General features: G+C 35.4%; 1 protein-coding gene across 2 annotated transcripts in view; it reads right to left on the bottom strand.

Moving 5' to 3' along the window:
- Positions 1–33: 33 nt before the first annotated feature.
- LOC117163239 (synaptotagmin-10) overlaps positions 34–25887 on the bottom strand; it is a 53779-nt gene continuing 27925 nt past the window's right edge. Inside the window, exons 2-10 of one of the 2 annotated variants that reach the window (XM_076627456.1) lie at positions 12861–13120; positions 11887–12030; positions 11430–11558; positions 7805–7959; positions 7504–7672; positions 7011–7131; positions 6026–6197; positions 5737–5937; positions 34–4250 (exon numbers count right to left, since the gene is read on the bottom strand). In XM_076627456.1, coding sequence (XP_076483571.1) covers positions 4247–4250; positions 5737–5937; positions 6026–6197; positions 7011–7131; positions 7504–7672; positions 7805–7959; positions 11430–11558; positions 11887–12030; positions 12861–13120 — 1355 coding nt within the window. In that variant the 3' untranslated portion in view covers positions 34–4246. Of the gene's footprint in view, positions 4251–5736; positions 5938–6025; positions 6198–7010; positions 7132–7503; positions 7673–7804; positions 7960–11429; positions 11559–11886; positions 12031–12860; positions 13124–25887 lie in introns of both variants that reach the window. The other variant, XM_033345347.2, reaches the window with a different exon arrangement.

Raw genomic sequence — 25887 nt, 5'->3', positions numbered from 1 at the left:
TTTTCAAGAAACATAGTTCTATATGGTACCGATTTATTTATTTCATTCACAATCACAAGAGGACACTGGCGTGCCCGGATATACAATATAGATTATACACACTCGTTAGAAAATAGGTACATGTTACCAGCGGTACCGGGTTACTCTCTCCATTCGAAAATCACTTGCCCAGTGAAATATGTAAATACTCGTCAGCCCGTTCGTTCGTCTCGTGATATGATATGCATGCGCATCCCACACATATCGATCATCCACGATCGATATTTCATCGGTTTGACAAATCCAATGGAACGATGCGAAGTGAAACGACATCGTATCGTTCGACGTTACTCGAAAAATCCGATTACGGTACAAAAAAAGTAACCCGCTAACTCGAACATTGATGCACAATAATAGTATACAGGAACGAATAGAAAAATGCCAGATTGAAAAGAATTCATACACTGACGATGAGTATCACGCAGGTCGACGACTTCACTTACATCGGGCGTCGCTAACTTTTAACTAATTCTCGTATTCAATGTTATAATAATAGCTACCAGCATCGGTTGCTGAAAGGATATTACTCGACTTAAAATTAATACTGTCTCAATCCTTTACCTGGACTTGTTTGAGAAACCAGGACGCTAATTTTACTCACTAATAGGAGAACATGAAATATAGTTGGCTATTGTTAAAGAAATTATAAGTAGAAAATGAACAAGAAAGTATTGAAGAGGAAAATACGGAAGGGAGCACGGGATTGGAAAATATCGGCGAGGTTGAAATCCAACTGCAAAGCAATTAGGGATATACTGCAGTATAGCAAAGCCATATGAAAGATGTTACATGTAATCAGACAGCACTGATCGTAAATTTTAATGGTATCTGTTGCTGTAGCTCGGTTCCTCTTTTTTCGCAATATTATATTCCTCTTCATAGTTCCCCATGTCTATAAGAACACGTTTTCTGTGACTACTTTTCTGCTAGTAGCACTTATATCTAGTAACACTTATCCCTCAGTAACCTTCACTAGTGAATACTGCTGACCTTAGCTACAGTATTATGGTATTACAGATCTATTCTACCATGTATCTATTCCTTGCATATACATAGAAAAGAACGTTCTTCAGTCTCAGTACGTTTGAACGGCTACTCCAATTGCAAAACGATGCAGGCATCGCGGTAATTACGTTCACCGTATGAAATTGTTCGGATAAGTTCAGTCTGTAGTACAATGCTTGTAATTCGTACGAAAGAATATAATAGTTATGTTAATTTTGTCTGCCGTGTAACCAACGATGGGCGTCGCTGGAATCTCAAAGGACGATCTCGAAAAACTCACCGGCAGCTAAACTATCAAATTGACTGGATACGCGTATTAGTACAACGATTATACAAATATACGTATATATGCGTGTATATGCTCCGAGGATTAACCACTAAAAGCTTATGACGTTCTGCGCTACTTTCTACGATACTACACTATTTTGCGGCTTGGCACATTTTTATCGTGTCTCTACTGTACTTATGTTATCACCATTTTCTTTTGCAATTAGTTCAAAAAATTATCATTCTATAGTACCTCTTGCACAGTAATCTATGTTTCGATACAGGTTAGATATACTTTCAACTACATGGAACACAGAGTGTCTTTACAAACGAAATCTCATACCTTAATAATTAAGCAGGCAATTATTTTGTCTTACGTATACATTGATTGCTCGCTTCTCGACGATCCTCCTCATCCGTCTGTCTTCCAAAGACGCCCATGTACATGCAAGAATGCAGTTTCTGTATTTTTCATGGCTGATCGATCGTTAACCGACATAAAGTACGAGCCATCGCGGTCGATCGATGTATCAATAGACGCGTGACAATTGGTACCATTTTACGCGCGCTCCTCTTTCACTTTCCTCTCCCCATGTTCTTCAATTTTATACTTGGTTGTTATACCTGTTATACATGTTTCTTACGATACATCATAATGTCGCTTGTATACGTGTGATATACACGCTCCGCATCGTTCGCGTTGATTCATTTCTTTACGACGCAGCCCTTCGCACGTGCATGCAACGTTACCGAGTAGATACACATGTATTACAATAAAGTTCGATAAATGTTCCTAAATAAATTATCCATGCCCCTACGAGACGCTCCTTTAACTTTTCTTTATTAACTTAGAACGTCTCTATTTCTTTCTCTCTCTCTCTCTTTTTCTCATACTAGTCGATTTCACGACTTTTCCACAATTTTGTATTTTTTGAATTACCATTAAGAACGCTTACCTTCTAAATCTCCTAAATCTATAAGATTCCCAAGAAATCCTCTCCTTCCTTCCTTTTCCGAGAAAAGGATAGCTGAGGTAGACAGGCGCCATAATAGAAATTACCTACAACGGCCTTCACCGATACAAACTCTTAAACGTAATGATATCATTGTCATTACATTATACACTTTCCTTGAAAGGACTGTACTCGCTCGTTTCTGTATGTGTGTTTATTTGTTCGTTTCATATGAATGCACGTACCTCCGGGCGCGTTATCACAAACAGTGCCCTTCGACGAGCCTCATACCGAAACACGTATCGCGTTAAATAAGAACATTTGCGCGAAATTGGCGTAGGAGCGTGAATTAGTAAACGTCGCTTTCGCTACATCTATTTTTATCTTGTTTTTTCGTCTATATTATCCTGCTCTTCGTTTGGTTGCTTCCCGTTGTGTTCGTGTCACAGGATTCACATAGAACAACGATTAGTAACGTTCACGGATACGTTTACGTTTAGGAAATATTGCTCTATTCGAAGTCTACAGGATTTATTTGGTTAAATCGGTTATTGTCCTTAGAATATTTCCTCGTGGCATCATGCATAGATTAATCGACAGAAAGAGTTAACTTCGGAAGCACGAAAGAGGTGCTTTGATTACACGATAGGATCCATCCGGTGGATTTCACGAAGATCACTATCTGAAGCGATTATTGTATGTATCGTGTTGTTTATTTCGTATATTGTATAGCAAGCCAACGAGTGCAGCATAATTGCTGTGCAATAGTGTCACGTACATAAGTAATATGCAACCATGTATGTTTCACATTGTATAACTAACAAACTTTATGCGTTGTTGACATCGTATTTGTAGATCTCAGCGAGTTTAAATATTTACGATACTCGTTACATAGGCATGCAGAGATAAATGATCCGACTGAATCGGAGCTTATAGCAGAATATTTCTGTTTCGTAAAATACAAATTATTTGTAACAATATTTTTGAACAGCAAAGGATACTAATATCCAAATGAAAGAAGATTTACAATTCAGGTACAGTTAAGGAAGCAAAGATAATGCTATACAAATAAATTTTAAATCGCCAACGAGTATTACCTTTCGTTCCTTTTGTTCTTACCGATTATTTCGAAGTGCTGTGTATATAGCAAAGCTTATTTTCTCTATTCACAATTCTACTATTCTTTATATTCCGCCAGACAATTATTTTCCAATATTGTCTGTAGAAATTTCACGTGTCTATAGGGATCCCAATCGTTATCCTGGTATCTTGGTCGTATTGTTCGATTGAAAAAAAGGTGTTTGTGAAAGTATCGAGCAGCGAACAATTCGCGCGTTCCGTTATTTTGGATCATCATAAAATTTTGCTCCATTCTCAACCATCTACTGGGTCAGTGAATCTCTTTTCTCTTGATGATAAAATATATATGCTCGTGGTATAGTTGTTAAACTATATTTCGTATTCGTGTGTACGCTTGAATACAGGACCAGCCTGGATTCGTTCTCAAAAAATAAACTATTCTATCTTTTATTTCTATCTTGCTCTCTTTCTCTCTTTCTTAATATTGTTTTTTTATACCTATATATATATGTATATTTTTTCGTTACTTTTTTTGCAAAGATAGTTTGAGCAACCTGGCCATCCATCAACTCCGCTATCATATTACGCTTTTACAAACATTCTACTACGATCTACTGTTTGTTTACTATTTCACGCTCGCCACGCTTGATTATATTCCAAAAAGCACAGAGTGTGTTATGTCTTTTTTCTGATTTTTTTTACATTTTTGCTTTTTTTATTTTTGGTTTGGTTTGTTTTGTTTCTTTCGTGTTTCTTTCTCGAGCCCTTCTTTTTTAAGATAGGAATTGTACTTAAGTCAGTCAAGCGGTGTGCATTAAATGACGACAGAAGGAAACAACGCCCAAGCCGACGTCCGACAAGAACTGCGACTTCCCGCGATACTTATTCCAGCCGTGCTGTTTTCATCTGCAAAAGATTCGCGCTATTCCATATCGATGTTTCACTTCTACGTACGTCCGCTCTTAATCGCCCAATATTTCAATCAAAGTAAGTTGAGATTGCTTAATTCTTCTCTTTAATCTTGTAATCTAAGGTTTGTCCCAAAATGATAGAATCATCCTAGTAAATGATACTTCTCATTGTACGATACCCTATATGTTAAACTAAATTATAATAATATGTAACGTGGTACACTACTTGCTTCATTAGGCATGTTGTTAACAACGGAGAGTATTCAATTAACAAAATTGCAAGAGGACACGCATTAACAGAAGTTGCAAAAGGTCAGATTATCGAAATGTTTAGAAATAATCGTTCTATCAAGGGAAATTGCAAGAAGGATGAAACGTTCGCGGCATATAATTTCGGATTTTTGTTAATTTGACGATGCATATGGTGATTAACCCAGGTGATGCATATGTACATTAACAACTTATCAAAAAAGGAGAATTCTAAGAGAAATAAGCAATTCCACAATAAGTGTTCAGCAAGTGACCAGGAAAATCAACAGTACGAAGATGTTACCACATCGGGTCAAGGACAAGTTGAATGTGAGCGTATGAAAACGCAACCATCTCTAATGCAAACAAATAAAACAAACCGGTTGAACTGGACCACATTATACATATGGCTTGGAAAAGCAAATGAGAAAATGTCATCTGGAGTGAGAAAAAGAAATTCAATTTAGACGGTCCAGATGTCTGAAGAAACTATTGTCATAATATTCACAAAGGAGAAAGAACATTTTCAAAACGCTAATAAGGTAGTGGAAGTGTGACAACGTGGAATGCATTTTACGATGTTATTAGAGCAGATCTTATTAGATCTTACTTCAAGTAATATCAAAGCTAAAGGTTGTCGAAACATATTTCAGAATAATCTATCAACATTGACGCAATTAACAAACTATTAGAAATATTATAAAGTGACTGTATCATTTTGAGACACATTGTTTTTTCTTTTTCTGTTTTGTATTAAAAAACGTTTTATTTTTATTTTATTTATGTATATATTATATAAGTAAAGAAAAAACATTCCTGTAACGTGATATTTCAATTTTTCTTCCAACATGCAGCGGTCTTTCAGAACAGATACTTTCAATGATGATCCTGTCATGTTGGGACTTAATTCTCCCTCACCTTCGCGTAATATTCTTTTCATTACATGACTCAAATTTGTTCTCCAAATCTTGAAAATCGTCTTTAAAGACTTTCTTAGTCAAAATATCTTTCCAATTTTACTATTTAAAGAAAAAAAAAATTGAAAGAAGAATCAAAATGCCAAAATCTCATTACTAGTATGGAACTTCTTTTTTAGTTAAATATCTTAATTTGATCCTATTTTAAAATATCAAATATACAAAGAGTCTTTATTTCTACTCAAAGCTAAACATGTTAACCAACTCCCAATTAAAATTACTTTGACAAGTTCAAAAAGCTATTCATTCACTTACCTGCTGTTCAAGCAGCTCAGACTCACTGGAAGAGGTTCCGAACTCACAGCTGGAATATGGCCAGGAACCGTTTCCATCAGTGGATACCATTGCGTCACCGGTTTCCTTGGATTCTCCAGCATTTTTAGCCATTGTTCGCGTCCAATACCAATGAAATCAGCGCCAATCGCTGTGCAGCCCATTAATTCGTTCGAACCGATTCTACGAAGGAAATCAGGTCGTAGCCGATCGTTGATTGATCTGCGATCGAAACTGCGTTTCACGGAAAACGCATTTCTGTACCGCTTACCTGTCGTAATCGATTACTTTTACTATGAGACTGACGTCCTCGATGTTTTCCGCCGGTACGTCGAACACCAAGATCTCGTTGTACACGGGAAACAACGTGTTCTTTTTCACAGAGGTCTTCTTCTTTTTGATTCGTCTGTCCTGGCACAGCAGGTACACCTTCACGTATGGGTCTAAAAATGTCGCACGTTAGGTATTTTCTGCATGTTATTGCAGGAATAGAGAGAGAATGGTTGTTGGAATATTGATTCTCTGTGCGTTTTCTTTTTTTTTTTTTTTTTTTTTATAATGGCATGGGACGTGAGAATGGTGCTGGTTAAGACGTGAAGTGTAGTTTTTAGGAGAATATGTTAAGTGATGTATTATAGCGAAATTTATGATAGAGGAACATCGTGTTGAGAGAGTGTGTGGTTCTCTTTTTTACGTGAGTCACTGCTGGTTCACGATAAAAGTTCAACTTATGAAACAAACGACAATATTCTTTGTAATTCTTTCGTTCGAGTTGCTAGCAAAATAGTGGAAGTGTTACTTTTCTCTAATGAGAGAGTATAATGTAAATTTCTCATTCGGATTAGCGAACGTTCTTCTGAAACATTTGTCGGAGCACGTATTAATAATTCAAAATAAGTGAAATGTTTAATTTTATGACATTTTCCATCGCGACGAGAATGCATACATTTTTGAACATTTTATAAATCTTGTATTCTCATGTTGTTCATCACTTCCTCTTATATTGAATGCAATTTTGTACTATATGTATATATAATATGCTATAATTCTATTTATATAACCCGAGGGTATCAAATTATTTTTAAACAGGCAAATCACATTACATACTCAGTCATATAAGGATAAAAATTGTGGCTTGTTGCCTAAAATAAACAATTTAATATATAACGTAGTCGCACTTATCGACGCAAAAAATTTCACGTCACGCATTTTACCGCTTATCGATGATCGCGAGGGAACAGTTCCAAGCAAATTACCTGACGATCCTGTTATATCCATAGCTTTCAAGTTTCTCGCTTTAATTACAGTCACTGTTAGCCGGCCAGCAGTCGGTAGGTAGCAGAGCGACAGCATCAATTTTCCCAAGTCCACTTTGTCCTAAAGGAACGTGCAAAAACCGGTTCAGTTTCTAAAGTACAGGAGGCTAAGATGATGTCCAAAGTCGAGGTCAAAGTATAGACCTCGTGAATTTTTTGCCGCAACTAGGACAGATATTACTCTGCTATCTTCTACTTTTCGTGTATCTTTCTTTTTCTTTAAATACATTTTTAGATACTAAAGCAAAGAGCGTGAGTTCTATTTTCATTTAATTTAGATTCATATCCATTCTTTCTTCTCTTTATAGAAATATTATCGTACTCTAAGTGAAACTATGAAATTTTAAAACGCGCTGAAATACTGAAACACGCGGTCAAAGTATTTCAATAAAATCAAATGATAAAAAACACGTTTCAGTGACATATTCGCTACCTGCATGGCGCACAGAATGTCCATCGTATACTCAATCTCTTGTTCGAGGTCGGTGCAGTCCAGCAGTTCCTTCCATACCACTTGCCCGATTAAATCGTTCCGGGAAAATCGATCGAAGTCGTAAACGGAAAACTGAAGATACTGCTCCCTCAGTTCTTCATACGATACACTGATGGCAGATAATTGTATTGGTATCATGAAAAGTCCACATGTAAGATGATAATTTATAAAACTACAGATAGTCCAGGAATTTTTCTTTTAATACAATTATTTTAAAATTTGTTCGATCGCGTGTGCTAACCTGAATATAAACGTTTCGTTGAATACGGGATTTAGATTCTTTCGATGCACTTTCGTCTGATACTTCTTCTTTCGGTCTGGTAAAAGATACACTTTAACATAAGGATCGCTGCTACCTGTCACATCCTTCACTGGTAATTCTCGAGCTTCTAGAATCTGTAAGGGATATTATATTTTTGGATTACAGTGATTGCTTAAAATATTTCCAAACGTTCTTTCCTTTGATACGTATATCTTAATTAACTCGGTTGAAACGTATCGAAAGAACTGTCAATAAAGGGAACTGGTATCAAATGATCGAGCATGTCGATCTGATTTAAAAGATCCCATTAAAAAACGTACATGTATGCAAATGATTTTTTGTTCTTCATAGGTATAATATGATGGTGATTTGAACTGCCTGTTGGATAATAAAGTAACGAATAAGAATCTAATTTGAAACGACTTGCAAAAGTAGGTATTGAATATAGTGTATAACGGAAACTTATATAAATATATTTCGATGTAATATTGGGAGACTGGTCATCTGTTCCATCTGTCTGGAATTGTGAAGCTACTTGGTATGCAGAAAACTGTGAAACCGATCCGTTTGAAGGGAAGTGTATTGTATGTATGGAAATGTGCAAGATTGATGTCAGCTGTGTCTCGAATAAAAATTTAAGTAGATTGAGTTGATATCTCTGTATATCTCTTATTAAGCTACTGAGAAGACATTAACTTAAGGCAATGGTTATTAAATGTTATACATTCAAAGGGATTCGCTTAAATTTGTATCTAGGACCTGAAAAATACAAGTTCCCGTTCCCGAAAATTAAACAAAAGAAATAAAAGATTCGCAGCACATAAAAAGTATTAAAGATAGTAAAACTTTTAACTTTTAAAGATAGTAAAAAAACTGAATTTTGAACAAAAAGCCGATAGAATAAATTCTTTACAATACTTGACAATACCTCGAATAATAAATGGATGCATAATGCGACAGTGTTCCTAATTCCCATCTTATTCAACCTAATGCCATTTAATCTGGAATATTATTACAATCGCGCAGCGATGGAAGGGTTGACGAAAAGGAGGGAAATAAAAAAATTCAGGTCCCGGTGGGTTTTGCCAGCGTTCCTTTATACTTTCGTCCTCGACTAAATTTATGAATGAGACCGATTACGTGGCATGCATACATCCAGTCGCGTTTACATTTCTGTGCCACGAAACGTGGGTTCCGCCCTGGTTAGAACGAATTCAATCACCTTCAATTCCATTTTGTGAACTCTAACACGTCGACACGTTATTTATTAGTCAAACAGCGACGACAGAGTTACGATAGCATCGGGTGCTAATCTAACCAAGAACACTGTCCATCATAGTACCATCACGTAGATACTTTATTATCATTATCGAATAGCTCACACTAAATATGGCGACCAGGTAATTAGCTCGCTCGAGTGCAATTGCGAGTTGAATTTACCTACACACGTATAGCATCACGAAAACGTTCTCATTCTGACAGTCTCTGTAATAGAATCGGTGTCCTCACATTGACGATCTATTTTCAGCGTTCGCCACAATGGTGGTTGTTCGAACGAGTGGGTCAATTATGCACCGTGGAATAGTGTAATTGTCGTTTCCATTACTTGGAATATTACTTTTATTTCTTGGAAGCTTCAAAGTTTTTCGCAATAATTGTATCATGTGTATATGTATATGTGCGCTTCTGATTTTTACACGAGAGTAATTTTTGGTTTCAAACAGTACGTGTTGAAGGTATCGGGATAGAGTTTAATACTTCTACTTCTTCCTACTTCTTCCCCTTTTAAAGGGTTGATGATTTAAAGATAACCTGAATGTCCTTATCAATGTTCATATTTCCTCAAGGTTTTTAAAATTGATCATATTTATTAAGATAAAAGTATTCTTTAGAGTTGCACCGACTAGGGTTTTGGCCGACTAGTCGTCTCTGTCGATCATTTTCAAACATTGCTCCAAAACGTGTCAAGTTTATAATATAAGGAACCTAAGAAAAAGATTTTTTAACATTATTCGTTAGATTTATTTTATTACGTCTTGTTTCGTCTTTTAGAAGGGTTTTTTTAATTAAGAAATTAAAATTAAGAAATAATGGGCAATGCTTCTAGTTAATTGGAACTTATTTAGTTTCTCTCAATGAATACTAATTATTATTTTTAATCTTTTATGTTACGTACAAATATGTATCCATAAGGAAGTATACTACATATTAAAAACAATTAAAATTATGTTAATAACATAAAGAAACATTGTATTTTGATTTCTATGCTTCATCAAATTATTAGTAAAATCAAAAATTTAAGACCGATCAATCAGCCTTTTTCGCCGACGATTAGTCACCGATTAATTGCAGACTACAAAAATAACCGACTATCCGGTCACTAGTCGGTATATCCCTAGTATTCTGTTACATTTAGTTTGCATTGTTAATTCATGTATTCACTACTCATTTACTCTACACTCGATATTCCAGAAGCTATTTTACTAATAATATGTTAACAACATCTACTACCGATAACCTACAAATATCCGCTTAAGTTCCATAATTGATTTCAGTACAGATTCTCTATTGGAAAACCAGTTCTTAGGTAATACCACTCTCGGCTATGAATATTCAGTGCAGGATTAGTACCTAGATTCGAGAAGGAATTATGTATTGAGAAGAGCGGTGATCGTTCTTCGACGTAAATCATCGATGAAGGACACGAATCGTTCGCGTAAGGATGAATACCAAATGAATTTTGATTCGATCGGATTATGCATCATCGATTCGTTTATGCATCCCCGTCTTTATCTATCTTGAAAATTTTTTCTCGGATGCGTCACGACCTTGGATGAATGTGCAGTTTAATTGAAGCGGCTGCACGTGATCGAACGTATCCTAAATCGAGAACAATATGATTTTGAAACAAACGATGAAACTAGAGCGCGCATGTCGGTCATCGTGCCAATAAAAAGAATTTTCTGTGTTCCACGTTGATTTCGCGAGGTACGTGCGTCGCTTTGGAAAGAAGCTCGGCACCAGCTTCCGTCGATAGAGACACTCGATATAAAGGAATAAGAGCGTGACTACCAGGCACGTACAGCGGTTTTCGATACGCCGATAACTGTGTTCGTGGTCGGATCACTGCTGCGTCGCGTCGCGGCACGATAGTTTAATTTCGTGCCTCGCGCCTTGCCTTCAAGAATTAATGGCTTAAAAGGTGTTTTAATTTTGAGTTCGGGTGCTTATACTTTTGTTAGTAGTGAATTAGCAGATCTGAGGTTGAAACGATGAAGAAGGGAAGCAAAGATGGGGAGAAATTCCTTGAGATCAATAACTCTACAAATATTAATCAGTCATTCAGAGGGGCGTGATTTATCTGTCAGTAATTATAATTACTCCAATATTTCTCTCTGTGAAGTTAATACAGCCAACGACCGTAAATCGAAATACTCTTCGCTTGTCTCAAGAGGTAGACCGCGGTAAGTTAGATCTTAATCCTCGGGGCATAACTTAAGCAACACTAACAATGACAACTCCAGTTGTACCTGGAATGCTTTCATGATATATACGAATGACTGTAAACAAAATATAGGTCCAGTTGGAATATCGTGAAACTCACTTTGACCACAAGACCCTCCATCTCCTTGTCATAGCGTAAAGCAAAATGTAGCTTGCCAGCGTATTCCATCTCCGTGGTACTGCAACTATCCGCGTCCTCTTGTCCCAGCTCCTTTTTGTAAAGTTCCGGCTGCAAATGCGGAGACGCACGTTTAAAACTTCCATGAAACTGAATTTGCTAGTTTGTTTCATTTGTCTGCACGTCGTTTCGTTGGTACATTGTCTAGTCTGTGTCAAATTCTTTCGGAAGATCGTTCGAAGAAAAAACTTCTATTAAATCGTTAAAATTTTTTGACGCTACTATTGTTTATATTGTTGTTACTATTGTTGTATTGCTTTTAGTTTCTTCGTTTAAAATCAAATTTTTCCTTTAGAATTCTGTGATAGATTTTCTGATTAACTGTATTTCACTTCTATAAAAGTAAGAAACAAAAGGGATTTACTAATGCTAAGCGTACCTTGATTAAGCCAAGGCTGGAATCGCTACGATTCTCCAGACTGCAAATGCTAAACTTAATCGGTAGATCGAGACGATGGGAGAGTTGTCTTTGAAAACTCTGGTGTCTCATCGGTACAATGGGTAGGGTCGTCTGGCGCAATACCTATAAACAAGCCACAGCGTAACACGTTCATTGCGTCTTAATATCTCAGGAGTTTATCCTGAAAGTCGACCGCCTCTTCGTTAGCTGCTCAATTAACAACTTTCTTCGGTAATGTTTCGCTATTTGAAATTTCCATTTACGCGTTTCGGTATTGTTACAAGCAAACTTTGCGCGGTAAACAAACTAGACAGTGGAATAATCTTTTTAATATAATTTTCGTATATAATACCTACAAGGAAGAAAGATGGTTACTTGAATTTCTAAATTTTACTTTCTTAAGAAAATAATTTTGCTGAAATTGAATTGAAGCTTGAGTGCTAAGAAAAGTAATACTCAAGCGATATTCGAAAGTATCTTCGAGTTTCGTAAAAACCTGTCTATTAATTTTCTTTTAAGTTCAGTACTTTTTATTCTTATTAACGGCTTCATAACTTCGCCGTAGTTCCTAGTGTTTTTGCTGTAGGATATTAATGATGGATAGTAGATGAGATCAACTGACGTTATCAAGTGAAAAATAAGATTGATATCCCTGTAGAGTGTTCGATTTGCGTATTACGTCGTAATCTTCGTTATCTTTAAATAAAGCGAATATCTACATACAAAGATGCGGAAGTTTTCTATATTCTTTGATTTTGAATGTATATTTAAAATTCTTCGAATATTCTTAAACATTATTCGTATCTACAGCGTACGCAAAGTAAAACTTCGCACTACTCTCTTCTAGACTAATAAATTCATATTCATAATCGGTACACATGAAGCGTATTCATAGTACACAAAGAAAAGAAGAAAGCAGCTCGTTTCTACTGTACACATATTATCGCTCATACCTTTTTGCTATCTTTTTGCTCTTGGACGTACTCGTGAGTGATTGGCTCTGATTGGAGATCCGGCAGAGAATGACTGATACGTATAGCGTTTTGTTGCGATAGGTCGCTCTCAGCGTCTTGCTCCTTCATGTGCCGTCTCACCCTCATTAACCATCGCCAGGTAGAAGAACATTGGAAGCTCACGGCGGCTAACAGTAATAGAGCCATCAACGCTACTCCCGTTCCAACCAGCAGCTGATACGGAAACGTTTCCGTCCATTCTTCTGCGAGAAAATTCACAGGACATTAACACGGAACAATTTCTTCTAAAGAAAACGCAACAATCCCTCTCATATGTTCTTCTTTTCTTTTTTATTCGTTAGATTTCGCTTTCAATTAAACCACCATGATTCACTGACGGACGGTTAATAGAAAAGACTTTGAGGTAATATAACGAAATTCAACGTTAATTACCAGACATAGACACGTTCAAAGGCCTAAGCTCGTAGTTAATTAAATTAGACAAGAGACAGCGAGATAAGGCGCCTAACGGAGCTAAAAATTTTAATCAAGGGAAGGAATGTCTTTTCGTCTAGAGATTAGCAAAGCACGCGAGGAACTCACGAAATTAGTATACCAGTTAAATCGAATAAGCTGTTACATGGTACCGATCGATAGTGGAAGATAGACACCATCCAGATCCTTAATTGCGCAACTTTGGATAATTTCGAGTTGTGTGAAACAGTGTTTAGAACGGTTTCTCGATAAGATAATTACATTTTTTGAAGAATTGAGAGAATTCTAATGAAATGAGTAGCACGGCAAATAAAGAATATTTTCCAGTATCGATTTAAATCTGGAAGATAAATACAGTGAAGACGATCAAACATTTTAATTCGTATGGATCAACAATAGATACACTTCAATACGGTTGAATCTACCTAATGACGAAAGAATAAAATTACATTGTTCTATCTTCCAATTTTAAGATAGTTGATCATTTCGATATAAATGAACGTCACGAATTTCATGTTTCTCTGTTATGTAATTAATTAAAAATACAAATCCACTAAGAAAAAGAAGTAGGAACATTCTTTGATAAATCGCGACATAATAAAACATTCCCAAAGTTGCTCGTTTTGCCTAACAAGCGCCTTCACTCACGGCAAAGAAAGGAACGAAAAAAGAAACAGAAAAGAGCGTAGGTAAAATGTTTATTGTCCATGCCTTTTAAGCCTACAATATGTCACACGGTGAGTCATTTAAAGTCCGACGGCAAAAAGTCATAGATGATTTTCGCAACGTCGGCAGAAGTTGATGCAGATGAAGAATAACGCTCCGTTTAAAGCACATGCACAGTGATTAATGTAACATATAGCGTTGCGAGTCGCCCACGAGAAAATGAGAGCCAGATGGATTTTCGCACGCGCTAAAACATGGACTACGTTTCTATTTTGGGGAATTTGATATTGATACATAAAATGTAACAAAAATCTACTCAAAAATTAAAGCTGGTTCTGTAGGATGTATTTAGGTAAAATTGATGAAAATTGGAAGGGAATGTGCGCTTTAAAAGTAGATATATTTTACTATAGCTGGGATGAATAATTATATTATATTTATTATAATTACAATCAATAATTAGATCCAAGACAGCTGTGAATTTGTCAGATTTAATATACGGAGTTCCACACACATACATACACACACGCTTAGTAGTTTTTCCATCACAATATACGGTCATGAGCTGCTCATGCCTGCGTTAGACACATCTTCACATAAACGAGTCTCGAGTTGAAGAGCGTTTTGTTCTGCCGTCTTTATTAATCGTGTCTTCAACGCCCATAATGACAGGAACTCGTCGCAACCACCTGGATCGTATAATAATACAACGAGCGCCTCGAATAATGCAAATAGAATGAGTTTCCAACGGGTAGGATGCTTCATTAGGCGTTCGCGTGTCCGCATCGTTTTGACGAACAATGATTTTCCCACTACATCAGCGGATGTCGACGCCTTCAGGTTTTAAACTTGGTTCCCTACTTCTGAGAATTTGTATCCTCTACTTTAGGTTTTTGCATTGTGATTACTGGGATCCTGTGAGTGACTCATCAGCGTAGTAGGTATTTAATCGTAGGCTTATTCGACACCTCGAAAGAGATTATATAATTATAATTTTTAAAAAATTAAATATTTAAATATTTGACATTTATTTACTTACGTGGTTAGGGTATTTAGTTTCAATCTAGTTAGCGTCGGTGAGACTATGTGTAAGTACGGTATTGCCGAGTTGGGTAACAAGAAAAGAAGTATTGGTAATAGTTAAGTGATTTGCTATATTTATTTCTTGTTGTTCCAAGACAAGACAATGTTTCAAGGATAGGGTTGCTTCAAGCTTGTTACTGAAGGTAAAATACGATACAGATTCATTAAGTGAACATCGGGATTCAGTGATGTTTTAAAAGTAATTATTATTTAATTTTTAAATAAGATGTTAATTTGTATTAATTTTGCTCTTATTAATGTTTTGCTAACGTGATATGTAATTTATTGATCCAAACCATTTTCTACAGTAATCAATTAGAGATAACTGTCATGACCTTGTCTAATATAAGCCTCTAATCCTGATTGAGGGACATCTTTTGGATGCATTATGTTTAATACCAAGCTATTCGGGGCACCTAATTTACTAATTTAGAATGGCCTCGAACAATCTTAATTAAGCTATTTTATGATATGTAGGAAGAGATATTTGAAAAATTTTACTTCCTAAAAGATTAAACGTAATCAGAATAAAATGGAAACCTATCTAACTTGATAACTAAGAAACTCATTAACGGAAGAGACCGTAACGCGCTTCACACGGAATGGCAACTCTCATCTTTTGTGAACCGTAGGAGGATTAACAAGCGATCGAGTATATTAAAAATGACTATAACTTGATACTTAAATCTGATTCCTCCTATATATTCTTTTTTAACTAGTAAAGCTAAATACAATTGTTACGGGCAATGGTTAACGGGAAAATCTGCAGAGAGGTTGAAGTACGACTAATCGGATTAATACAATCAAATCGATTTTCCAACTCGTCGATTTTCTTTATTATCCAGATTTGTTTTAATTAGCCGTCTTCATTATTCGAAGGACTTGTATCAATCAGCGATATTGATCAATATAAAGTCTGTTAGTTAATTATAAAAAGTAGAGATTTGAGAAATGGAGAAAAGGAGAAATAGAAATGGAGAGAAATATTAGAGAATATTTCGAGGTTTAAATAAATTTGAATGCTTAGGAGTTTAGAGAAATTCTATAATTAGAGCATTCAGCTTCTTTGAAGTTAATCTACCCTGTGTAACAAACTTTTTCCTTAATATTAATTTAGGAAACGTATATATAGTCATGAAATTTCAGTAGCATTTTAAAAATAAATCTTAATTGTTTCAAATAAAGAATTCATTACATTTTAGTATGGATGATTTGTGCGAATCAGAATTTATTCTATTCTATACAATTTTTTGCGTCGAACTCTCTATGACACGATATCTGCATTTTTATAAATTTCATTGCGCTTTTACATAAATCCTCAGGTTATACGCATGTCAATACAAAAATGTATTCGATGCTCGTATATCATATATGCAGCCATTTTAAAATAAAATATCGATTCCGCGGCAAGACAAAAGCAACGCGTACAACCATCACACAAATATTGTTTTTGGAATCGGTGAGGATGCTACCGTATGATTGATTGGATTAGAACGATTGAGCCGATATATGAGCCTGGATTTTTCGTTTGTTGGATGTACCTTTTATCGGACTAAACAATCCGGATTATCAACTCTACAATTTTTATATAAATACGGCTGTTTCAGCGATTTATTTAATATACGAGAATCGTTTCGGACGCGTATGTAAACTTAAAATTTAAAAACTTAAAATCATTCCTAAAAATTGCTGCTAGAAAAGGAGTGGCCGACCAACCGAGTAGATAGTACTTCGAGCCCTAAATTTGAAGGACAATTTAAAACAACGTATGAACAGTTCATATTTTTTGATTGATAAATATATATTTATCGTTTGTTAATAAATTCATCTTTAGTGGATTTGGAGTTCAAATTAGAATTACTATGTAACTATAATAGGTACAGTTATCTCGATTAAAACCATATGAGTACCTTGCATATTACGATATAATTTTCATACAATATACTACATCCTAATTAAAATGAAAATTTAATTTATTGTCCTGTTTAAATTTAATAATTTACTCAAATATTTGGATCTCGCACAAGAAACAAACTGTATCGGATACACAGATTTCTAATGCAAGGTTAAGTAGCATGTAACACTTGCGAAACATAAATTGCCCTATTTAAATAAACAATCCTTTAATTACATAGCCCGATACGACTAAAAATAATTACAACCTATTCGATCCGATATTGTTACGAATTACGTGCGACCATGTTGTTCCCTGTATTCATAATGATTGTAAATTTGTGTGTCACTGAATGTATAAACACACGAGGATTTGCAATCACCGCATTTACACAGGCCCGTTATAGGCGGTCATAGGTAGTCCATGTAGCAAGGACTTTTTCCAAGAATATACTATGATAAACCAGAATATCATCCATCAAACGGCACTTTCGTTTTTCTTTCCAATTCCTACGACTTTTTACGATAAATCTACGCTTTTAGACTGCACTTGGAAATTTAAAAAAAGAACGTACATACAATTGTTTATTTATCCAAAGGAAATTTTAGGTTGATGAATTCGATGAAACACTCCCAGTTTGGGAATCATAATGCATAAAATTTACGGTGTATATATATATAACTTTTTATGATTTCTAGATAGGAATCATAACAGTAAATGGGTTAAGTTATCGTTCGTAATAAAATCGAATATCGATAAAGCCGTATCGGTATTCCGGGAATCAGTGTTCCACTCTCTCTCGCGTCTTCAATAAGTTTCCTACGCCCTTCTGACTTCCACTGGTTTGTTTTTCACCCTATCGTAACGAATCGGTAATCGCGAAGCCACGCACCAGAAGGTCGTAAAAAGCTTGAACAGCTGAGTTCTACCAAGGTCTCTTCATTCTTCTTATCTAGTGGAGCAAGGTAGCGATGATCGCATGACGAAGGTGATAATGTGCGCAAGTTTGGGCGTAAACTCGATTTACGGCCCATTCGTTCGAGAATCGCGGTCTCGAATGCCATAGCATCTCTGCGTGCACGCCTAAGTGATTGATGCTAGCGAATTACGTCTTTACCCGCCTCTTAATATTCGTTTGCGACAGGGTGAACACGGTCCAGCCTGCATTTTTTAGTAGTAGCAAAGCTCTCCGAGGCCATTTTCTGACCCATCCCCGCCCACCATCTTGATGTATATCGCTCGGTGTGCGGTGCAACAGTTACGAGAGTTACGAGTCGTTTCGCAAGAGGATATTTTATTTTCGTCGACTAAGAGGGAATAGTTGAGAGGAAAAAGCTCGAGTTACTTTTACAGTCGATGTAGGCGCCAGCTATTTCAACGTGGAAATCGTTGAGACGCATTCGAGGGATACGTAACTGGTGCAAAGGTAAAGCTAAATAGTTCAATAGTTCTAAATTATTTTCTGCTCTCTTTGTATCATTACGTAACGTATCAACTTGAGTTGCTTGTAATTGCATCTCTTCTTATAACTGAGTTTGACTGAGTTCGAAACTTAATTATTATATTATGGGAAGATTTCAACTACAATATATGCAATTAACACATTCTATACTGAAATTACAAAGCTTGGACATTCCTAGGTGTTCTTACCAAAAATGCTGTAAAGGATAAGGCTCTTACACGAGACCACTAAGTCAGTTTATAAAATTAGTTTATGTCCATTTAATTTTAATTTCTTTTATGAAATCCATCCGTCCTATTAAAATACTTTGTACACGATAACAATCTTGACACCTTACAATACACGATACCTCTGTCTCACATACAGACTAGCTCTTTAAAATGGTATCCGTCAGCGATAAATTTCCGTGCAATACCCTTTACAGTTGTTCTTTCCACAGGACGTTACAGTATATCTCCACTTTAGATTTATTGGGTGCTGAAATTCTTCACTTAACTCGCGAAATTAAAAAAGAAAAGGAGAGTTGGAAAGAGTATAAAATTCGTAACGCATGATTTTTCTTAAACTAGGTCGCTATTTTAATAAAGTTTCATATTCAGTCATATCCGGTATCAATGGAGTCCCTATTGAGTTGGAATATTATGACAAAGCATTGGAAACATCGAGTCCCGGAAGTCATTACATGCTCGGAAAACGTGCTGCATGGCTTTCCAGTGATATTTCAAATTGCCTAGTCATATGGTCCACCTTCCATTTGCGCAAATTCCCCGCCATACAGCCGTTCAATTATCGATTATCCTAGCTTTTTTCATCTTCCGCGTGGATTACATGCCAGCCTTGACCCTCGCATCCCGGTTGCGTAGGTGGCAAGGTTATATGGGCTGGTTTGTGCGTTGCACAGACACCTTACCATGGTAACGCGCAAATTTTTACCCTCTGCACCTAGTTCCAATTAAGCGGAACTTCACGAAGTATTTATGATAAACGTCCAGATTAAAGAGATATATTATATGTAAAGAGAGTTCAAGTAGATACAATAAGATGATCGAGTTTCACGGTACTGATGCAGGTTGGAATTCCGTCAATTTCTCTGTTATAGTTTAAAGTAATTTATTTTCTATTAATTTTTCTATTACAGTTCTCGAAACAATTGCTTGATCATCTATCACCCTTGTTTAATTTTTATAAAAATATTTTAGTCAATAAAATTATTGATAAATTTCTTCATCTTGTCGAATGAAAAATATTCTGTCGATATAAAATTTAAGTCAATATTTGCAAATTTCACAAATATAGGATTTCATCTCTTTCGTGACTGAACTGTTTTTTAATCAAATTACGACTCTAAAATTCAGCTACAGTGGTTATGAAGAAACGAAATTGGAACGATCCCTTTTTGATAGAAAACTCGTGATAAGACGATATTGGCCAATCGATCGAGAAATACAAAATACGAGCTATGTTTGAATTGGATATTTCAGATAGATTTTCATGACCATGACACGTGACGCACTGATCACTGTGTGACGAAATGTTCACGACCCTGACCTTACCTTTCTAACGTGCGCTGTAATCTACAAGAGGTTAGCTGGACTGTCACGTTTCACTTGCATCATCTGGGACATCGGACAATTTGATCGGCGACCTTTCGACCTACTATATTTCGTTTGTTCTTCGTCACGATTTTTCTGAGACCTTTAGGGACGATAATAAAAGTAGATTCGATGTAATTCGATTGATTCGATTTAATCTGATATCTTGGATTTTATGTAGATAACTTGAAGAAGAATATTTTACAATATGTCAAATATTATCCATATTATATGTACGTATATATATATATATTGTTATACCGACAAAGTTTGGAAAGCGTAATTCTTCAACTTAATTAATTGGTAGCTTAATTGGAAGAAGCAATTTATGGAATAGCGAATTTGGATATTAATTATTGTGCGCGAGAATTTATGAAGCGAATATAATTTAATTCCGTTGTCTTTGTAACACGACATGAATATGTAATGAGTTGTTAAACGAATAATAAGTCTTTGCCTTTGTAAATAGTAGTGGATGATATATTGTAAAAAAAGAAAAGACGAATTCGTATAAAATTAATCAGCGATGTATAGTGAGAAAAACAATCATATTTTATTGTTAAAAAATATTTGTTTTTCGTTATACTTTGTATCATAATCAAAATATTGATTTTTATTACTTAAATTGTTTGCAATATCGAGAAGTATATTAAACAATAGATAAATGATTTAAAAGAAAAACTACGAAGTGCTATTTATCTTCCATTGAAAGACAATTTTAGAAAGTTACATAAAATATTAGATATGATAATGCAGTCATTAAAACTTGAGAAAGAAATTACTTGAAATTTCTCATGAAGCATTATCGTTAATCGAAAACCAATAACGAACAGTAAAATACCATTTATTATTTTCAGGTTATATATTTCACATTGAGAGGCAATTTCAAAAAGATAGAAGTACTAAATATTGCAATACAATCAATAAAATTTGATAAAAGATAACTTGGAATTTCTCATAAAATATTCCTGTTAACTGACAATCAACAATAAACTCCAAAATGTTATTTATCATTCCCTCGTATATATTTTTCATCAGAAAGCAATTTAACAAAAATTATATAAGACATTAAAAAGTATTAATTAATATTATTAAAGTATAGTATTTCTAAATGCTCTCAAACTGAAATCTATCATTCGCTCTATTACAATTTATATTCGTTTGAAATTTCACTTGCATGCGATATTGGACACGATTCGAAAGCATCAACGACGCGAAGTCGTGCGTGTAATCGAGCCAATTAAAATTCAAACGCGGGTCACGCGACAGATTTGTACCTTTTCGTCCGCACGAGAAACGATAATCACAGAGATGAAGAAGATTTCAATGTCGTATGCGGATGATGTTAACACTGTCAACTTATCGTCGAAGAATAATCCAGGAACGCCCCGAATATCCAAGAACGACTCTGCGGAGGAGGAACCTGTCGAGTCGAGTTTCAAACCGTGGCGCGTGTTTATCAATCATGTTGACAGCTATCACGGCAGAAAACTGGTCGATGTAAGCGTGAAAAGTTCACATTTGAACTTTATCAAAAGTTTTCATTCAAAAAAATTTATGGGGTCACTGTAATTTTACCAAAGATTTAATGTTAGTACAGCATTTAGATAGAATAATTTTGATACAGGTTATTACGAATGAGGTTATTATGATTTTGCCAACGATGAGATAAAAGTAATTTTTGTACGAGATATACACGTGAAACAAAATTTTTTCAAGCCACGTGCAGTTTTTTTTCAGAAAAACTCTTTATATTTTGATAAAATGCAAATCGAATTTTCATTTGAAAATAATTTTGTATTTGAACTCCACTCGCGATCCTTTAAAATTTAATTCAGTTCCAAGAAATATTAATCCGGCGATAAAAGTGTTAAATTTCTGATAAAAAGCTTTTATTTCATCATAAAAAGGTGTGACTATAATGATGTGGAAAGCGTGCTATAAACTAGCACATAAATAAAAAATATGCTATAAAAATATACATGTTATAAAATATACATACTTCTTCCTACATAAAAACTCATATATATCGTTTTGCATACATTCTGGTTGATGGTTGCATGCATTTATATAATATACCGGGTGTTCCGCTTAATCTCGATAGTCATGAAATATTTCAATTTAATAGTACAGTAAGGAATAAGCTCAAAGAAGTTTTAGAATGATAAATAATATCTTAAGATTCGTTTCAGAATTTTAATGTCAATTTTTTAAATATACAATACAAAACCTATATCGTTTTCCATTCCATAAAAACATGGAACAGATCATAATAAAATAAACTCAACGACATTCCATAATGTATCGTTTTATTATAAACTTTTAAAGCGAAACATTTAGTTCCTCTTCAAATCGTAGAGACCATAAGAATTAAACTAAAAACACACATTTTAACATGTACTGGTATTGATTAATCATTCGAAATAAAAACACAAAGAAAAATATTATGAATTGAGGATTCGAAAGATATGCAACTATCGAAGGTCGAAAGAAGACAAGGTGGAGAACTAAGGTGAAAGAGTAAGGTCTCAGACTTTCTTTCATAACACCCCATATGCATGTCTCATGGTATCGATTTCGAATTAGTTCTAGCATATCCTCTTTAAACATCCTCCAGGTAGAATCTTTTTTTAACAACCGAGTGCAACGTTGGTTCCCCTTTGCCGGATAAGTGCTTGCAAATTACAGGCAAATTGTGTGTCAGTGAATTTGCGGTCGCGAATTGATCGATAGTCGTCGGTAACATCTAAGCGACTGGAGCTTACTTTCTCCGCGGCGCGTTCAAGCAATTAAGTAGAAAATGCAAATAATTCTCGTGACTGTGTACCTGGGACAAGGTGCGATATGACTTGGACAGATACGGTATAATTTAACGTAACCTCGAATAAGGATTTCACATGCATTTTAGATCAAATGGTGTTTTCCACAAGATATGGGTTTGCGGTCCTTTATTGGGCATCCTGGTACAAGCTGTGCGTAAATATTCCATCAGGAGACCGTAAATTATTGAGCAAATTTGAGCATCGTGTGTTCAAAATTTAAGGAAGAAGGAATTGAAATACCGAGCGATTTTAGAGAAACGAACTAAGTTGAAATTAGATATAAGTCATACAGTGGAAAATTATTATAAAATATTCTGAAAACATTGTTTTCTATATAGTGGTATGGTATCATGGTATTCTATATAGAATTTAGTCCAATTTTATTCGAATATTGTTCGGGTATTACGCTAGGTTAATTATCAATTACCAACGTAATGCGGGATTTCATTCTAGATTTTCATTAAATCTATGAAATTGTTTATGAAATTAAAATATCAACAGTAGGAGTTTGAGGAATTTGTTAATATTTTAATACCTGCGTGAAATAATTATGTAGTTGGGATCGTGGTAGTTCGCGAAAGATGGATTATTCATGTACCGTGCATACGTGACTGTTGTGCAGAATCTCGTGAATGGTGAATGAATTTTCAATCGACAATACTGTTCGTTTAACAGGAAACGGAGTTGAGATAAAGGAAGGACACCATTTTGCTTCCTATGCTCTAATTTTTCTCTATTCTTTAGGAAGACAAATTAATTGGCGTGTCCGTATGTGATTCACCGATCTTTAAATTCACTCAAATGACAAAAGATTTATATTTTGATACCAAAACTTTCAGACCTATTATAATATATATGTAAATGAACAAAACATAAAGAGTTTTGAGCAAATTTTCTAGAGAAAAGTTTATCGCTCTTATTATAATCCAGCAATGGATATATTTTATCCCCATACTTTGTTTCGTACTCATAAAAAACGACGGAAACATAAAAATCGTCGATACAGACGCAATATCTATAATGAAGCTATTATCCGCATTAAAGAGGCTACGATTCCACATTCTAAACAAGATCGTTCTACGTTGCCTGCTAAAAATAAACCAATCAATTATCTCATACATATAGATCGCATCAAAACGTACTATAATTATTTTTAATGTAGGAAGCAACAAAAAGAATGTTCCCATTCAATTAATTTAGTACAAGCAGGAAGTATACCGAGTTTCACAGCGAACCGCTTAATTGTAGCGCGCGCGTGAGCATACCTATACAATCAAATTTCCATGCGAACTACTCTTCCTAGAATAAATTACGCATCTCTTTTAAAGGTAACAATCGATAGGTCATTATTCTTGTACCCATTCGTGCCCCCTGGCCATGATATAATTCGATTCTCGATTGGTGACCCGTCAAAAAGTCGAACGAGAGAAACTACAAATCGAATTTCTTGCGCCATAAACTTGGGGAACACGATCGAAAAAGGTCAGTTTCAGAGCCAAATACCGTTAATTAAATGGCCTTTTGACCGATTAGATTTAATCGGGAATTCCGTCGGAAACTGCTAACTACGCTCATTTTAAACGGAAATCGCTCTTTTTGCTGCGTCATTGATACACCGGATGCAATAATCGTCTTTCTATCGGCGTAGCGCAATAAAGTTCTTTGATGAAAGGTCCTTTCCCGAAACTGAAGTGAAAGATCGATACATAAGATAACGCCGAACTGGTGATACGAAACGGAGAGATTTATGAAGTAGAATGAAGTTTTTTTATCAAGATTTGTCGTTTTTACTGTTGAGATTGGAAATTTATGCATCCTATGCTTTAAACATATTATTATGCATATTGTGCGCCAATTATATACAAAATTTGAAAGCTGAGTGGTTAAACCAATTATTTTCACCTCCTCTTAGCTTAGCGGGTATTATCATACATAATCGAAACCCCGTGGGAAGAGAAGATGCATGACGAATTACTCGTCGCCGGATGCTCTGAATTTACATCCTCCAGGCAATACTATTAAAACACTAAGATGTGGATGATATATATGTTTGTTGGATAAAAAATATTTCTTCCGTCATTCCATATTATTTCATACTTCACTCCTTAAACAGATGGAAAAGAATACAAATGGAAGAAAGAGAACAAAATTTAACATGGAAAAAATATCACTCTATATCTTCTAGTTATTTTTTCATACAGAATCACTTGCTATCGTATCATGCTTTCAGTTTAGTAACATTATGCGGATCGACGCCCGTACACACGTAGCATCTTTCTTTTCAACATCGCTAGCAATTAAATTCTTCTTTCTCAGCTCTTATCGGATCGTGTATACGTTAATCCACAAGGGGAAGATTTGGGAGAGGAGGAGGAAGAAGAACTGGGAGTAGAGGAGGAGGAGCAAGAGCGAAAAGAAAGGTTGGAACAAACTATGAATCTTGTTGCAGGGGATGTAAAGCTTCAAGATTTAGCGGACTCGCCGAGAAAGTATGAAGTGATTGGAACAATTTCGTCTCCAGAGGTAAACGACACTCGCAACCCCCTTTTAGCGCGATTAACGCTTGACTGCTTTCCCCCCACGCTGCGCCACCATCTACAGTTCCCAAAGACTGGGATTTTTCGGTAAATTTATTTTTCTACACCGTCGCGACAGTCGGGGAAAGTGTTTCTATCGACCCCTTATTCCGTGCAATCATTTCTCGCGGTAGGTACGAAACGATGTTAAACGACCAATTTCGCGATATTCTTTTCGTTCGCTTTCTGCTCATACAAATTCAATGTTCCACTCCCTCGCCAAGTCTCTGGAAGACGCTTTTTTTGTGACCCCCCTCGGTTGGTTATTTGTCAAGTTTTCTTTCGAGTTTCCTTTTAACTCCATTCTAACACTTAAAAATGGTAGGAGAAACCCTCCTGTATATTTCAATTCGTTTTTATTGCGTGGAATTTCTTCCTTTCTGCCCTTTCAGCATTCTGCGCCAGAGGACGTGGTTATGATTATAAAAGACGCGAGG

Source organism: Bombus vancouverensis, chromosome 2 (genome assembly GCF_051014615.1).
Source record: "Bombus vancouverensis nearcticus chromosome 2, iyBomVanc1_principal, whole genome shotgun sequence".
In the NCBI taxonomy this organism is placed as follows: domain Eukaryota; kingdom Metazoa; phylum Arthropoda; class Insecta; order Hymenoptera; family Apidae; genus Bombus; species Bombus vancouverensis.
This window is presented reverse-complemented; position numbering and strand designations above follow the sequence as displayed.